This window comes from Arabidopsis thaliana, chromosome 4, assembly GCF_000001735.4.
Source record: "Arabidopsis thaliana chromosome 4, partial sequence".
Taxonomy (NCBI): domain Eukaryota; kingdom Viridiplantae; phylum Streptophyta; class Magnoliopsida; order Brassicales; family Brassicaceae; genus Arabidopsis; species Arabidopsis thaliana.
The window spans coordinates 5,964,998-5,982,207 of record NC_003075.7 but is presented as its reverse complement, the minus strand read 5'-3'; the positions used below and the strand labels follow the sequence as shown (position 1 = coordinate 5,982,207).

Below are 17,210 nucleotides of genomic sequence, written 5' to 3'. Positions count from 1 at the left end.
ATTCCATACAATCAAAGGCATGAAATGGGAAAGTAAGATCGTGTTGTGGAGAATCAATGTGATTGTGGAGAGAGGAGTGAATGAGCAGGTTAAAGAGCTCCCAAAGGGTAAGTTTGATTGGCTGAACCTACCTGAGGCTGACGGATTTGAACAGTCTGAAATTCTGCTTGCAGACTATGGTTTTTGATACATAGTTTGGAGTTGTAGAAAGAATTAACCTTGTATAGAAAAACAAGTCAAGTACAAATATTGGTCTTGGTTCTTTAGTAGGTGCTTAGGTATTTCTGATTTTTTGTAGACTACCAATCATAAACCCACAATAGTTACAAAAGAAACACGAGTAATTAAAATTTCATTCATAACCCCACTATTATAAAATCCGTAACTCAATAGCTCTCTTGCTTCTTTTTTTTTTTTACTGCAAACTAAATTTTATTTAGAAGAATAAATCTTTACAAAGGAGATTTGTGAGCCACAAATGCTGATTGTTTGAATCTGTGCTTGAAACAATGTTTTTGTGAACTCTGAAGAAGCTAAATGATGAGCTATGGAATTACAATGACGATTAGTGAAAAATAACTGATGAGAACTTCGAAGACCAGAAATCAACATAGATGGTAAATGTCAAAGTACTAACCTTTCTGCTCTTGGGAGATAAGTCATTAGTGCTGGTACATGACTTAATTTGTATATATGTGGCAGTAACCACCTATACTGCAATGCAAAACAATTGTTAGTTTTATACTTTTATATACAAATCTGACTATATGAAATTTTATGTACTCAAGATGATAATGAACTCTTATATTTATATACATTCTTATAAAGCTAAGCTTTTCAGTTAGCAAAACTTTATTTTCTTGAATCATTGCATCGTTTGCAGATTTAAAGAATCTATTAGTTTATTCTTTTCTGTATCACCAAACTTGATCCATTGGTTTCACAATCCGAGCCATAACTCCTTATTAAGAGATGCAACATGTTCTTTCTTGATTGCCTAAATAAATCTAGCTCTAGATAAAATTAATTTTGATTTCAAATCGAAGAAATCTATATCTACAAAAGATAAGAGACAGAGGTGAAGATCTTACCTAGGGATATAAAAGAAACATGTTTTAAATCGGAGCATGTTTGATGAGATACAATGAGGAAGAAGATGATGTGGTCAAGAGAGTTTTAGTTATTTAAACTAATTAGTGGGAATGTGTTAACTTGCCCAAGTTTCACGTTTCTTAGTAGTTAGTTATTTGCTTGTGTATTTAAGCATCGTTTATTGCAAAATCTATTATGAAGAGAAAAATTAAATAACTTGTTCTAAAAGTCTTTAAGAACCAAAATGTTCTTGTCCTTGTTCTTCATATCATTATATGATTGGAAAATAAAATCAAAATTGATATCCTTAATATGTCTTGAATGGGCTCAGAAAAAAATCGACAGTCTCCTCGATTTGTTGTAGCAGCCGGCGATTTTTTATTTTTATTTTTTACTTAGGTAAACGTTGATTTTTGTTTTGGGTCTATTTCCTTAATTTTTTCTTTTTCGATATAGCTCAAATTACCCTAAGAACTACACTCTCAAATAAGAGATCAATTGCAGTACTTAAGGATCGAATTTCCACAAAATAATTTTGTTCACACAGTGAGTTAATTAAGTGTCGAGATTAAGCTAGAAGAAAATGAGAAAAATAAAAAGAAAACATAGTAAGCAAACAACAGATTAGTTGGTTGTAAAACAAGATAATAAAAAGTTAGGTTTAGGGTATTCTCAAGAAACAAATGATTAGTAGATCTAATGATAGCTAGGTTGTTATCGAACCGTTCTTAAACTCAAACTCTAATATTAGAATAACCGGTCGCGTTTTCCAAAACTCACTATGCCTAGAGCTAAGATTCCCAGTGGCGTTCTGTGAAACCCTATCCTAGACATGCATGCTAAACGAGTTCGATAAGTTCACCTTAGTAGATAGACCGATTCTTATTACACACCTAAAGCCCGGCAACAGGAGGCTTTTTTTATTTTGTGTTTTGTAATTTTTCGTTTTGTATTTCATTGCTTAATAGAAGATGTGTTCAAAGCCCCATAATGGTAAAATATGTTTTATAATATGTAACTTTAAGGAAAAAGACTTTTTAATCTATTATCAAGGAAAATAACTTTTTTGTTTTAAATTTTGTAATTATCCTTTTCGATGTTGTATATGTTAATAAATATTTAAAATTTTAACGAAAAATCCGTTGTAGTACACTGGCTAAATTCGTCATCATTACCAAACTTACTGGGTTCAAAGCCCAACAACGGTAGACTTTTTTTATTTTGAGTTTTATAATTGTTTTTTTTTGTTTTATATTTCATTGCTTAATAGAAGATGTGTTCAAAACTCAACAATGGTAAAATTTGTTTCATACTAGGCGGAAGTAAGTAACTTTAAGGAAAAACACTCTTTAACCTATAATCAAAGAAACAACTTATTTTTGTTTTAAATTTAGTAATTATTCTTTTCGATGTTGTATATATTGATAAACATTTACTCCCTCTGTTCCTTTTTGTTTGATTGTTTAGAAAAAACACACATATTAAGAAAACATATTAAATGTTGATTATAAATGTATTATTTTTAGTGTTTTACAATTTTCTATAACTTTAAACCAATGATAATTAACTATTTTTTTTGAAAATTACAATTCACCAATACTAACCAATATATATTACATGGAAAACTTAAAAAATCAATCTTTTAGAAACAAATTTTTTTTTCTAAACAATCAAACAAAAAGGAACAGAGGGAGTATAATTTAACAAAAAAATCCATTGTAGCACACTGGCTAAATTCATTTTCATTGCCGAGCTTACCGGGTTCAAAGCCTCGCAATGGAAGACTTTTTAATTTTTAGTTTTGTAATTGTTCTTTTTGGTTTTGTATTTTATTGCTTAATAGAAGATCTATTCAAAGCCCAATAATTTTAAAATATGTTTCATACTAGGTGAAAGTAAGTAACTTAAGGAAAAAGATTCTTTAATCTATTATCAAAGGAAACAACTTTCTTTTTGTTTTAAATTTTGTAATTATCCTTTTCGATGATGAATATATTTATATTTTAACATAAAATTTGTTGTAGCACACTGGCTAAATTCGTCTTCATTGCTGAACTTATCGGGTTCAAAGCCCTACAACGGAAGACTTTATGATTTTGAATTTTTCAATTATTCTTTTTGATTTTGTATTTCATTGCTTAATAAAATATGTGTTCAAAGCCTAATAATGGTAAAATATGTTTCATAGTTGGCGAAAGTAAGTAACTTTATGGAAAAAGACTCTTTAACCTATTATCAAAGGAAACAACTTTTTTTTGTTTTCAATTTTGTAATTATCCCTTTCGATAATGTATATATAAATAAATATTTAAATATAACAAAACAAATCCGTTGTAGCACACTGGCTAAATTCGTCTTCATTGCCGAACTTACCGAGTTCAAAGCCCGGCAACAGAAGACTTTTTTATTTTGAGTTTTGTAATTGTTCTTTTTGGTTTTGTATTTCATTGCTTAATAGAAGGTGTGTTCAAAGCCTAATAATGGTAAAATATGTTTCATACTTGGTGGAAGTAAGTAACTTTAAGGAAAAAGACTCTTTAACCTATTACCAAAGGAAACAAATTTTTTATTTTAAATTTTGTAATTATCCCTTTCGATGATGTATATATTAATAAATATTTATATTTTAACAAAAATTTCGTTGTAGCACACTGGCTAAATTCGTCTTTATTGCCAAACTTACCGGGCTCAAAGCTCGGCAACTGAAGACTTTTTTATTTTGACTTTTGTAATTTTTTTTTTTGGTTTTGTATTTCATTGCATAAAAGAAGATGAGTTCAAAGCCCAAAAATGGTAAAATATGTTTCATACCAGGCGGAAGTAAGTAACTTTAAGGAATAAGACTCTTTAACCTATTGTCAAAGAAAACAACTTTTTTGTTTTAAATTTTGTAATTATTCTTTTTCGATGTTGTATATATTAAAAAATATTTACAATTTAACAAAAAATCCGTTGTAATACACCGGCTAGATTCGTCTTCATTGCTGAACTTACTAGGTTCAAAGCCCGACAACGGAAGACCTTTTTATTTTGAGTTTTGTAGTTATTTTTTTGGTTTTGTATTTCATTGCGCTAATAGAAGATGTGTTCAAAGCCCTAAATGGTAAAATATGTTTCATACTAGGCGGAAGTAAGTAACTTTAAAGAAAAATACTCTTTAACCTTTTATCAAAGGAAACAACTTTTTTTTTTTTTTAAACTTTGTAATTATCCTTTTCGATGTTGTATATATTGATAAATATTTATAACTTAACAAAAGATTTGTTGTAGCACACTGGCTAAATTCGTCTTTATTACCAAACTTACCGGGTTCAAAGCTCGACAACGGAAGACTTTTTGATTTTGAGTTTTGTAATTGTTTTTTTTTGTTTTGTATTTCATTGCTTAATAGAAGATGTGTTTAATGCCTAATAATGGTAAAATATGTTTCATACTTGGCGGAAGTAAGTAACTTTAAGGAAAAAGACTCTTTAACCTATTATCAAAGGAAACAACTTTTTTGTTTTTAATTTTGTAATTATCCCTTTCGATGATGTATATATAAATATTTATTTATATAGAAAAAAAATATTGTACCACACTGGCTAAATTCGTCTTCATTGACGAACTTACGGATTCAAAGCCCCGCAAGGGAAAACATTTTTTATTTTGAGTTTTGTAATTGATCTTTTTGGTTTTGTATTTGATTGCTTAATAGAAGATGTGTTCAAAGCCCGAAAATGGTAAAATATGTTTCATATACTAGCCGGAAGTAAGTAACTTTAAGGAAAAAGACTTTGTAGTTTAACCTATTGTCAAAGAAAACAACTTTTTTTTTTGAAATTTTGTAATTATCCTTTTCGATGTTGTAGGCCTGGGCATTCGGTTTCGGTTCGGTTGCGCATGGTTTCGGTTATTTCGGTTATAGTAATATAAGAACCATTTGGATATTTGAGGAATTTTGGTTCGGTTCGGTTCGGATATCTTTCGGTTCGGTTCGGTTCGGATATTAAACTTGGTAACCATAAATAAACCAAAACCGAAATAACCGACTAAAAATCGAAACAACAAAAAAAATTGACCAATAACCGATATAGAACGTAAGACATATTCACAACTCACAAAGATGCAAATATGGTCCATACTCTCCATAACATTAAAACACCTGATTCACAACTCACGAAATTTAACTTGCAAACTAATAAAGAGAAGAACATAGTTAAGTGTCAATACATACAATATATGTGATATATTATCTATCATACATATATGCTTTGGTTATCCTTTGGTTATCGGTTACTAACCTAACCGAAACCGAAACCGAAATCTAAGACATGTAATATCCAGCCGGTTATTTTAAGCTATCCAAACCCGAACCGAACCATGTTTTTCGGTTCGGTTCGGTTCGGTTAATCGGTTAGCGGTTTTTTTGCCCAGGCCTACGATGTTGTATATATTAATAAATATTTACAATTTAGCAAGAAATCCGTTGTAGCACACTGGCTAAATTCGTCTTCATTGCCGAACTTATCGGGTTCAAAGCCCGACAACGGAAGACTTTTTTATTTTGAGTTTTTAATTGTTCTTTTTGGTTTTATATTTCATTGCTTAATTGAAGATGTGTTCAAATCCCAATAATGTTAAAATATGTTTCATATTAGGCGGAAGTAACTTAAGGAAAAAGACTCTTTAATCTATTATCAAAGGAAACAACTTTTTTGTTTTAAATTTTGTAATTATCCCTTTTCGATGATGTATATATTAATAAATATTTATGTTTTAACAAAAAATCAGTTGTATCACATAGGCTAAATTTATCTTCATTGCCGAACTTACCTGGTTCAAAGCCCGGCAACAAGTCGCAGGATCTGATCTAAAAAAACAAGCAACGTCAAGAAATGCATATTTGTAGTGGAACTTTCTATAAGTATACCCACTATCTTTTAGTGCCAAATTAAAGCCATGCATGATAAGTGAAGCACCCTAACTTTCTTTGTCGTTTAATCTCGGGACTACTTCCGCATTTTTGAATAAACTCTTGAGCAGTGACTTGTCGCTAAATCCAATATAAATTACCAAGAAGAGGTGAAATGTTTCTTTCCATTAACATCATCGAGAACAACAAGAAATTTTCTTTTGAGTAACTCATACATTACATCCAAACCTTATGTGCATGCTTTGTGTGTCCTATCATCTGCAAACAACTCCAGTCCATATGCTCCTTTAGGTCGTTAACATCTTGCTTACTTCTGCTATACATATATTGTGCGTAAAATCTCCTTACCACTTGTTGTAAAACGATTTAGCAAGAGTAGTTTTGCCAATCCCAAACCATCCCAACAACACCAACTATAGGGTTGTTTTCCTGCCCAATCTCTAACTCCTCTTCTAAATTCTTGAAAAACTCAAGAAAGCAGCTGGAAAAGAGCAACTGAGAAAGACCAAATCCTTCAATTTATCTTGTCTATTAAGTGATGAGTGAATGATTTAACCAACACAAAAAGGTGAGGATGAGTGAATGAATCACTCAAGAAAAATTACTTTTCTGGAAGATGTTAAATTTTTAAATTCTGCTTCCAAATTGTGAATAACAATCTCAGTGTGAACATAACTCTTTTAGGCTTGTCTCAAATTTTCCGCAAATGAAGTACACGTGTCATAGATACGCAACACACAGACAGGGACACAATCTGGTACAACTTGTTGTGTTAAAACAGAGGATTGTCTAGTGATTTACCAAAGCAGAGAATTTTTTAGTATTTTATAAAATAAAATGGCAAGAAAAATGATGCTCCATGTTGATTTTGTTTGTGGTCAAGCGAGCTCCACATAAAATAACAATCTCAGTATGTGTTTGTGGCAATTTGAGTTGCAGACCAAGCTTTGGTAAAGCGGTCTTTGGAATTTCTCTGCCGCTGGTTTTAGGATTTTGGCTATAATTGGAAAACCCACTCGAACCGGAACGTAAGCCAAACTGATGATAACATGAACCAAAGTAACTGAACCGAACAAAGGAAATCACCGAGTCGAAGTTACCTTCTTGGTTTGATGAACTCGGATCAAATTATCGAGTTGACTCGAAAAAGAAAAATACACAGAAGATGAGAAGAACGAACGGAAGGACACTAACTACAGCAGAAATATCAGGAGACGAGCAGTCACACATAGAAGCATCCGATTACTAGGAGGCTCCTTGTGGCTTGATAGTTAAAAGGGGAAAGCAAGCGATTCGTGATGAAACCTATAAAAAAAAAAGAAGAAGAAAGAAATTGAAACTCGCGTGGCAAAGAAGGATCAAGGAAGGGAAGGTACTTGCATCAAATTCTAAACCTTTTTTCCACTACCTCAATCTAGCTTCAATCAGGGCCCTTTGACGAATGATTTCAGGAACTGGGGAAAATCCAGTTAGGGTTATCCAATGCGAAAGTTGGCCGATCCTCGTACATTGGCCGCTACATTCTCGATAAAGTAGAAATTCGTATTGACATCTATGAGAAAAAAGAAAGGGGGGGATAAATCATATATCAGTATAGTAGAGGCATCACGAAATAGCGGGTCGACAAGAGAAAACTTACCGCTTCACCATGTCTCTCGTTTGAAACCAGAGTCTTTATCTGCTCGCTTTGTTTCAGGCGGGGGCAATCTCTAAGATCGAGGTGTTTGATCGTATGGTTTGGGGAAAGGGTGACGTTCTCCAGATAATCACAGCCGTGTGCATAGAGATGGTTGAGACTCAGGGGAAGCTCTTCCACATATTTGAGTTTCTTGCAGTTCTTGAGGCAGAGAGTGTTCAGTGAGGACAGGTGTCTAATGCTTGTTGGTATTCTCTCGAAATCATGGTTGCTAAGGTCTAAATATGCTAAACTGGTGTTATAGCATAATAGCTGATCTTGCAGTGACTGAAGATTCTTGCAGTTGTCAATGCAAAGCTCTATCAAACCCCTCGGTTGGTTGTCTAGACCAGGAAGAGTGAGGGTGGGAGTAAGTAGTGGCAATGCTTTGAGCTGACGGCAGTTTCGAAGAGTAAGACATTCCAGCTTGGTCAGTTGTGCCATGGTTTTGGGTAGATGAACGAAATCATTACCGGTGAGGTCCATTTTCCTTAAGGACAACAAACAATCAATGTCTTGTGGGATTTCTCGGATGCTTAAGTTGATGAGCTTTAGCTCAGTCAAACAAGGAAAGCTTGAAAAGCTCTGACAACTGAAAGGAGCTTCTCTCGCCCCGTAGTTGAACCTCTCAATGACGAGTGTTTTGATAAGGTGCAAGGGTTGAATTGAACCTGTTTTCTGTGCCATCGTAATTTTCAATTGATCAGGGATCTGTTGCTCGCAAGTAAAAGACAAGTGCTCTGCACTTCCTATGAGAGTGTGCAATAACTTAACAGATATTTCGCCTTGGATGGATAATTCTGTAAGAGAACTAAGCGCTGTTACTGTATCAAGAAGCAACAAATTAATATGTCGATAGGGGCTGGGTCGGCTGGCCTTGGGTTGATTATGGTCGTCAGTAACCAGCAAGAGACCCATAAGGCTATCACACTTGACCATATTGAGTTTCCTCAAAGGTAATCTGTTTAAGGACCATGGGGTTTGCCTAAGGCTCCTGCAGCCTTCCATTATCAACTCCTCAAGATTCATGGAATCTGAAAGATCTGGAAGTTCTACTAGACTCGTAGAGCCTGTCACATCTAGTCTTCGTAGGTTCGGAAGCTGCTTAAAACAAGACAACAGAAAAGTATGGAACACATTTTAGTCAATGCAAATAGATTCAATGTATATGAAAAGGGAATTAAATATGAATTTTGAAAAGTAGCGTACCTTGGATCTATAGACCTTGGTTTCATCCCAAAAGTGTTTTAGGTTGCTGTATCGCAGATTGATTTCGACTAGGGTGCTTGATTGGAAACTAAAAGGCAAGGTTTCCAGAGGGTAGGCGTCCCAATGGAGTAACTTAAGTCCATGAGTGATACTAGAAACATCCGAAATGAGCTGCAGCTTGGACGTTATATCAACCACATGCTTTAAAAACTTGAGAAATGTGAGATCACGCATTGGCCTGCACTGCTCCCTATACGTAAAGTGTCAGACAGATCACACATTTCTAGTGACACCCCATGTATTTTGGATGTACCCTGTTGAACAAAAGCATGTATACTCACTTTAAAGGATTAGAAACAAAAACAAATTGAAGAATTTATTTGTAAGAACTTACTATGTTCCTTGCGAGTACATCATAGATCTCTTCCGGCTTCCACAAGAACTTTTGCTCGGAAGGTATACAGTTGGATTGTTGGCGCACAATTTCTTTTCCTATTTGTTCAACCAAGAAATGCATGATTAAACGTCCATCATTTGATATGTCCAGGAGAGACTTTGCCCGTAAGCTATTTATCCTTGAACCAAGTTTCCCAAGAAAAGCTCTGATAAGCCAGAGAAAGCTTCCGTTGAAGAGACATGCCACTTGAAGGAAAACAGACTGCTCGTAATAATCTAAATCATCATAGCTAGCTCTCAAAATTTCTTCAACATTCTTCTGAGGATAATCTTCTAGACGAAATAATTCATCTTCCCATCCCTCTATGGTGGTCTGTTCACTGAGATGCGAAGCAAAAGCTACAAGGGCATAAGGTAGGCCGTGAGCAAGCTGAGAAGCTCTGGTAAAGAGTCTCTCTGAACCATGAAATGGAGGATTTCTTCCTCCAAAAGCAAACTTTTCAAAAACCTGGAGGGCATCCTTACTATCCAAGCACTTAACCTCATATACATTATTTACTCCACATGAATTGAGGAGACCTCTATCTCGAGTAGTTATGATGATCAAGCTCCCTGGACCAAACCAGCTTCTCTCTTTTGCCAGTGCATGTACTTGCTCTGCTTTATTCACACCATCTATCACAAGAAAAAATTTCTTGTGCTTAAGTATACCCTTAATCTTCATGGCTCCAGCTTCCCTGGTAAACAACTTGGCATTTTCATCATTGCAGATATGGGAAAGCAATTTCCTTTGTAGGTGAGTTGGGTCATTGGTGTTCCAAGCGTCTTCTATGAAACAGTGTGCCCAATATTCATGTGAGAATTGGTTATAGAGATAGTTGGCAATGGCGGTCTTGCCTATGCCTCCCATACCCAATATCCCTATCATTCTAACCTCACTTTTAGGCTCCTTATCCAAAAGGAGTTGCATCTTCTCCATATGAGCATCCATTCCAACTAAATTGATTAGATCTGTAGGCTTCATCTTTCTCAGTCGGTTTGAAATTTTTGAAACTATCTCTGCGATGTTCGTTGCCTCATCGGAACTGACATGGAACAAGAGCATTTGCGTTAAAAACTAAAAGATGAAAGAAAGGTATATAGTTAATTTACACATCAAGGTGGTTCTTCTTGGCTAACTCATTTACTTCTTAATATCCTTCTATTGCTATAAGACAAACATGGGAGAATAGGAAAGGTTGTAGATGGCTCAGATTTTAATTTAAGGAAAGGTTCTTCTTCGTTAACTCGTTCTTTCCATCTATAAAGAATGATGTCAAACAAACAAAAACAAAAACGTACAGACAATGAATTACATGTGTAAGTGTACGGTGTACCAAAGTCTCTCAGTGAAATGAGGGGTAAAATATTAGCCTATTAGGCTATCTTCCAGGCAAAAGAAAAAACCCAAGAAAGCAAGTTTCAGAATGAAAATCTTTTTGGTAAACAAGATTTAATCTTAGGAGTGGATGTAAAGTACCATGTCTGGAAATGCTTGCCTGACATATTGCCAACTTGAGTGAGAGCTCCCTTCCATTTGAGAATCTTCTCTGGATCTCTGTAGTGCTGAAGCTTAACCTCGAAGCTATTTTTCTGGTATCTCACGTCTGAAGGTTCTACTTTATAAAAGATGGGAACGACTATAATGTCATCCTGAATGGAAAGCTCCATTATATGTCGGAGTTCCTCCAAACACCAACTTGAAGTAACATATTTTTCTGAGAGAACAACCACAGCAAACCACGAAGTTTGTATAGCGTTGACAAGTTTTTCAGAAATGATGTCGCCTTCTTCAAGCTCCTTGTCGTCTTTGAAGGTACGGATTCCGACATCAACAAGTGCTTTGTGCAAATAGCTGACTATGTTATTGCGGGTGTCCGCCCCTCGAAAGCTGAGGAAGACATCGTACTCCTTGACTCGAGTTGGAGAGGATGTGGATGAGGAAGCCATTGACGAAGGTGCTGAAGATAAAAAATGTCAGAGCTCTCTGTTACGATATATTCATGGTTGTTGTTGTGAACCTTGAACCTTCAGAAATTGGATCGATTTCAGGTTCTGACTTGATTTGAGATCGGATTCAAAGAAAAAACGTAAAAGAGACGCACGGGAATTTATCGAGTTCAGGCTCCGATGTGGAACCCTACGTCTCGCCGGAGATGTCTCCGGAATTCACTAAAAACACTTAGCTCAAACTCGAGCTCTTTCTCTCTACAATTGTTCTCTTCTCTCTCTTACTCTCTCTCGATTCAATACACTTTTAAATCGAATAATCAGAACTAAGATAACAGATGAGTACTTAAAGAAACAGAAGAAGACGAGCTCTCGGAAGAGATAATTCCGTTAGAGATGGGCGAGCTAAGGAGATTGCTCCACGTGTCGTAATTTCCTTAGCTCGCCTAAAACAGACTTCTGATGTCGCCACCTCCTTAGCTCGCCTAAACCAGACCTGATGTCGCCACCTCCTTAGCTCGCCTAAAACAGACTTCTGAGACCTTCTGATTCTCTTAGAGTGTTTTTTGAGACTTAACATATAGATCACCAAACTTCAAATCTCCACCTTGATCTTTATGCCACTTTGCTTTAGTTTGAATTCCTCTCCGGTTCCTGAACAAACTCGTTCAGCTTCAAATCCCTGAGTAAACCCACTCAGCTTCTTCTCCCTGAGTAAACCCACTCAGCTGGTTTCTTGGAGCAGTGCTCCACCTTAATTTTGAGACACTCTGAGCAATTCAAGGGCGTCTTGAAACTTGCTCACTGGTAAAACCTTAGTGAATATGTCTGCAGGGTTGTCTTCTGTATCAATCTTCAGAACCTGCACTTCTCCATTATTCACCAAATCTCTGATGAAGTGATACTTAACATCTATATGTTTAGTTCTTTCATGATATACCGCATTCTTAGCCAGTGCTATTGCACTTTGTGAATCACAGTGAATGTTCACTGTCTTTTGTGTGAAACCTAACTCGTTCACTAGCCCTTTTAGCCAAATTGCCTCCTTTGCTGCATCTGTTAAAGCCATATATTCAGCTTCTGTACTCGACAGAGCTACAACTTTCTGCAGGTTAGACTTCCAGCTTATTGTATTTCCTCCAAAAGTAAACACTACTCCTGAAGTAGATCTTCTGCTTCCTTTGTCTGCAGCATAATCAGAATCGCAGTACCCTTCTAGAATGCATTCTCCTTCATTCTTGTAACACAACTTTCGGTCTAATGTACCACTAATGTACCTGAGTATCTATTTTACAGCTTGCCAGTGTTCCTTCAGAGGCTTACTCATAAACTTGCAAACTAGACCTACTGAATGGGCTAGGTCTGGTCTTGTACTAATCATCGAGTACATCAGACTTCCTACTACGCTTTGATATGGAATAGCCCTCATCACTTCAGACTGCTTCTGCACTTCTTCATCATTTGCTGGCTTTAGTTTGAAATGAATTCCCATGGGTGTGTTGACAGACTTGGCTTGGTCCATTCCAAAGTCCTTGAGTACCTTTAGTAGATAGCCTTCTTGTGAGATAGTCAAAGTACCAGCTTGTCTGTCTCTTGTGATTTCCATTCCTAGGATTTTCTTAGCATCACCTAAATCCTTCATTTCAAACTCAGAATTCAGTAAAGTCTTTAGCTCACATACCTGCTCCTTGTCCTTGGATGCTATGAGTATATCATCCACGTAGAGTAACAGATAGATGTAATCTCCACTTAGTAAGATCTTGTAGTACACACAACTGTCATACTTACTTCTCTCGTATCCAATTCTCTGCATAAACTCATTGAATCTGTTGTTCCATTGTCTGGGAGACTGCTTCAACCCATACAATGACCTTTTTAGCAGACAAACTTTATCTGGATATTTTTCATGAATGTAACCTTCGGGCTGGTCCATGTAAATGGTTTCGTCTAAGTAGCCATGTAAGAAAGCCGTCTTTACATCCATTTGCTGCAGTTCCATGTTTAGATGAACTACCATTGACAACAAGAGTCGAATGGACACATGTTTCACTACTGGTGAAAAAATCTCTTGGAAGTCAATTCCTTCTTTCTGCGCATAACCTTTAGCTACAAGTCTTGCCTTAAACCTTGGTTGTTCTACTCCAGCAATTCCAGCTTTTCTTTTGAATATCCATTTGCACCCGATAGGCTTCTGAGAATTGTCTCTGTCCACTAGAGTCCAAGTCTTGTTTTTAATGAGGGATTCTATCTCCTCATCTGCTGCTTCAAGCCATTTCTTATTGTCAGGGTCTTGCAGGACTTCTTGGAAATCAGTGGGTTCTGGATTTCCTCCATCTTCTGTGATAAGATACGCATATCCTGCTATCTCATCAAGTATTTCCTCATTCATTTCATAATCCTTTAACCTTGAGGGTATAACAATCTGTCTCTTTGGTTTGTCTCTGGCTATCTGATGGGTTCTCTGAATCCTTTCTGTTCCTGTATCTTCCTGGTCTGTATTGGATAGTTCTAGAGTTTCATCTGACTCTTTTTCAATAGCTCCACCTTGAACTAAACGTTCACCATCCTTGTTAAGACCTGTACATTCAAAACTGGGAACCTTGTTAGTAACAAACGGTAGTTCAAGACTCATACCTGAGGTTAACTTGTTCAAGATGTCTTTGTACATTACATCTTCCCTGAACACGACGTTTCTGCTTATAGAGCACTTCTCCTCATCAATCATCCAGACTCTGAATCCCTTTACTCCCTGTGGATATCCCAAAAACACACCTTTCTTAGCCCTTGGATCTAATTTTCCTTCTTGAGAGTGCACATACACAATGCATCCAAATCTTTTTAGTCCAGATAAGCTTGGAACTGCAGATGTCCACAGCTCTTCAGGTATTTTGTTTTCCAAAGCAGATGATGGGGATCTGTTGATGAGATATACTGAGGTTGCTGCTGCTTCAGCCCAGAACTTCTTGTCAAGACCACTTTCACTCAACATACTTCTAACTTTGTTCATAATGGTCCTGTTTAGTCTTTCCGCAACTCCATTCTGTTGTGGAGTGTAAGTACAGGTCCTGTGCCTCACTATTCCTTCTTTCTTGCAGATTCCATCAAATTTATGGTTGCAAAATTCAAGACCATTATCAGTTCTCAAGTGTTTCAGTTTCCTTTCACTTTGGGTCTCTACCATCGTTTTCCATTCTGTAAACGACTGAAATGCTTCATCTTTAGTCTTGAGAAAATAGATCCAAACCTTTCTTGACCAATCGTCTGTAAAGGAGATGAAGTATTGGCATCTTCCAAGGCTGTAGGGTACATTGGGTGACCCCCATAAATCTGAGTGAACGTAATCAAGTTTCTCTTTAGTTGTGTGTTGAGCTGTTCCGAAGCTGACTTTGTGTGTTTTTCCTATTACACAGTCTTCGCAAAATTTTATTTCTGAGATCTTGTCATTTCCAAAACACCCTTTCTTACTTAGAATATCCATGGCCTGTTGCCCTATGTGACCCATTCTACTGTGCCATAACTGTGTCTGATCTGTTTCTCCTGTAGTTGTAACCAAAGATTCTGAATTAGCCATTTCAGCTTGTGCTTCCAGTATATACAAAGAAGCTCTCCTTCTTCCTCTTATGAATTCGTTTGAGTCCTGCATGACTCTCAGAATACCATGGTTACCTTTGAATTCATAGCCTTCTGCTTCTAAGGTTCCCATTGATATCAGATTCCTTGAAATTTCTGGAATGTATCTAACTCCCTGAAGAACAATGCTTGTTCCATCTTTCTTGACAAATCTCACGCTGCCTATTCCTTTGACCTCAGAGTAAGAATTATTAGCCATTCTAACCTTCCCTGACTTAGCCTTTTCAAAGTTTATCAGATACTCCTTTCTTGGTGTCATGTGGAATGAACACCCAGTATCCATAATCCATTCTTCCTGATCGTTTTTATCCTCACTAATGTTTACTTCTGAGGCAACTAAACCGACCAAGTCTTGAGCATCATCCTTTACCAGTGCTGTTTCTCCTGCACTATTTCCTTTATTCTTCTCAAGCCACTTGTAACATTGTCTTTTGAAGTGTCCTTCCTTTCCACATATCCAACAGACTTTCTTGCCCTCTGTTGACTTATTTCCCACTCCTCCAGCTTGAGATTTACCTCGGACGTATAGACCTTCACCTACTGGTCTTGATCCTCCTGAACTATCCCTTAGTTCCAGTTCTTTAGACTTCGCAGCGCTTATGACCTCATCCAATTTGATGCCTTCTCTCCCATACTTCAGAGTTTCCTTGAGCATGTCATAACTGTCAGGTAGGGCACTAAGTATCAAGATCGCTTGAACTTCATCAGGAACCTGAATCTGAAGGTTACTCAAGTCTGAGATCATCTTTAGAAACTCATCAACATTTTCTTCGAGAGTCTTTGAATCCTGCATTCTGTAATTATAGACTTTAAGTTGCAGGTAGACTCGATTTGGGAGAGACTTTACCAAATACAATCTATCGAGTGTTGCCCATGCCTCAGCTGCAGTCTTTGAGTTCTCGATGTTCCTGAGAACCTTATCACCGACGTTTATGAAGATCATATCCATCGCTTTCTCGTCTCGATCTATTCTTGCCTTCTCTTCATCGATCCTTTGTTTTTTCTTTGCAGGATCTGATTCTTCTTCATCTTTCAGAGGAGGTAACTGTTCTTGTTCCACTAGAGCGTCTTTTAACCCCATCACTCTTAGATGAGAGAACATCCGAGTCTTCCATAGTGAGAAGTCACCGGATCCATCAAACTGAGAAATCTTTAACTTCGTACTCGACATCTTTGATTCGATCTTACCTTCTTGAGCTAAACCTTTAGCTCTGATACCAATTTGTGAACCTTGAACCTTCAGAAATTGGATCGATTTCAGGTTCTGACTTGATTTGAGATCGGATTCAAAGAAAAAACGTAAAAGAGACGCACGGGAATTTATCGAGTTCAGGCTCCGATGTGGAACCCTACGTCTCGCCGGAGATGTCTCCGGAATTCACTAAAAACACTTAGCTCAAACTCGAGCTCTTTCTCTCTACAATTGTTCTCTTCTCTCTCTTACTTCCTTAGCTCGCCTAAAACAGACTTCTGATGTCGCCACCTCCTTAGCTCGCCTAAACCAGACCTGATGTCGCCACCTCCTTAGCTCGCCTAAAACAGACTTCTGAGACCTTCTGATTCTCTTAGAGTGTTTTTTGAGACTTAGCATATAGATCACCAAACTTCAGTTGTCTTACTGTTCCTTATAAGTCTCCCTTTTAGATATATATATATATATATATATCCCGTTTGATCAATTCTAGTTTATTTTTCAGGTCCACTACCGTTTCGGCGTTTCTCATAGAGCTGTCAATGTTAACCAAAGTCCGCAGATCCAGCTTCACATAATCGATGACACATTTTATTTTCTTCACGTAATTCAGTGATTTTTAAAAAATTTATTATTTTGTCAATTTGTTTTAACTACAAAAACAAATATTTTACATTTTAAATATAAGATAGTAATTGTGGAAGTCTTTGACCGAATGATCAAAGATGTAAAGGCTTATACATTATGTATGTAATTTGATTTCCAAAAAATGCAATTTCTTACAATTTGAAGGGGTAAACGTTGTCTGTCATAATTCATATGTATGGTATCAATCTGAGTATTGCAGAGAGGTGAAGTTATTTAACTGTTTATTATAATCGTATTCGTATGTATAGAAATTGATAAGTTGATCATTTATCTGTAATAAAATTAGATCAACTATCTTGATCAAAATATATATCATATATAATAAGACAATGTTTTTTCTAACTTTGTTTACTAATGCAATATTTATCATTAATTGTAGTTTAACTAAAATTATTTACTAATAGATATATGATATATTTAGAAAAATAGTCATTAAAATATGTAAACTACTATATATTAAACTA

The 17,210-nt window shown here is 36.2% G+C and overlaps 2 protein-coding genes, 1 long non-coding RNA gene and 1 pseudogene across 6 annotated transcripts; 1 reads left to right on the top strand and 3 right to left on the bottom strand.

The window, feature by feature from the left end:
• Positions 1-7,012: 7,012 nt before the first annotated feature.
• On the top strand, positions 7,013-9,293 carry AT4G09432. 2 transcript variants are annotated; one of them, NR_142281.1, is made up of 2 exons: positions 7,013-7,379; positions 7,459-9,293. It is a non-coding gene; the product is annotated as an other RNA (long non-coding RNA). The 2 variants fall into 2 exon arrangements; NR_142280.1 differs by having other exon boundaries at positions 7,013-9,293.
• AT4G09435 (disease resistance protein (TIR-NBS-LRR class) family protein) lies at positions 7,524-9,125 on the bottom strand (the record flags this gene model as incomplete). Of its 2 annotated transcripts, NM_001340621.1 has the most annotated exons (3): positions 7,524-7,559; positions 7,647-8,783; positions 8,892-9,125. In NM_001340621.1, the coding sequence occupies 3 exons, from the start codon at positions 9,123-9,125 to the stop codon at positions 7,524-7,526; spliced, it is 1,407 nt and encodes a 468-aa protein (NP_001329222.1). The 2 variants fall into 2 exon arrangements, with proteins under 2 accessions (NP_001329222.1, NP_001329221.1); NM_001340620.1 differs by lacking the exon at positions 7,524-7,559 and having other exon boundaries at positions 7,596-8,783.
• Positions 9,095-11,300, bottom strand: AT4G09430 (disease resistance protein (TIR-NBS-LRR class); the record flags this gene model as incomplete). The annotated part of the gene is made up of 3 exons (NM_001340619.1): positions 10,807-11,300; positions 9,286-10,372; positions 9,095-9,205 (listed from the first exon to the last, which is right to left on the bottom strand). The coding sequence occupies exons 1-3, from the start codon at positions 11,274-11,276 to the stop codon at positions 9,095-9,097; spliced, it is 1,668 nt and encodes a 555-aa protein (NP_001319887.1). The 5' UTR covers positions 11,277-11,300.
• Positions 11,301-12,030: 730 nt separating this feature from the next.
• On the bottom strand, positions 12,031-16,077 carry AT4G09425 (annotated as a pseudogene; the record flags this gene model as incomplete). Its single annotated transcript has 1 exon — positions 12,031-16,077.
• Positions 16,078-17,210: the final 1,133 nt, after the last annotated feature.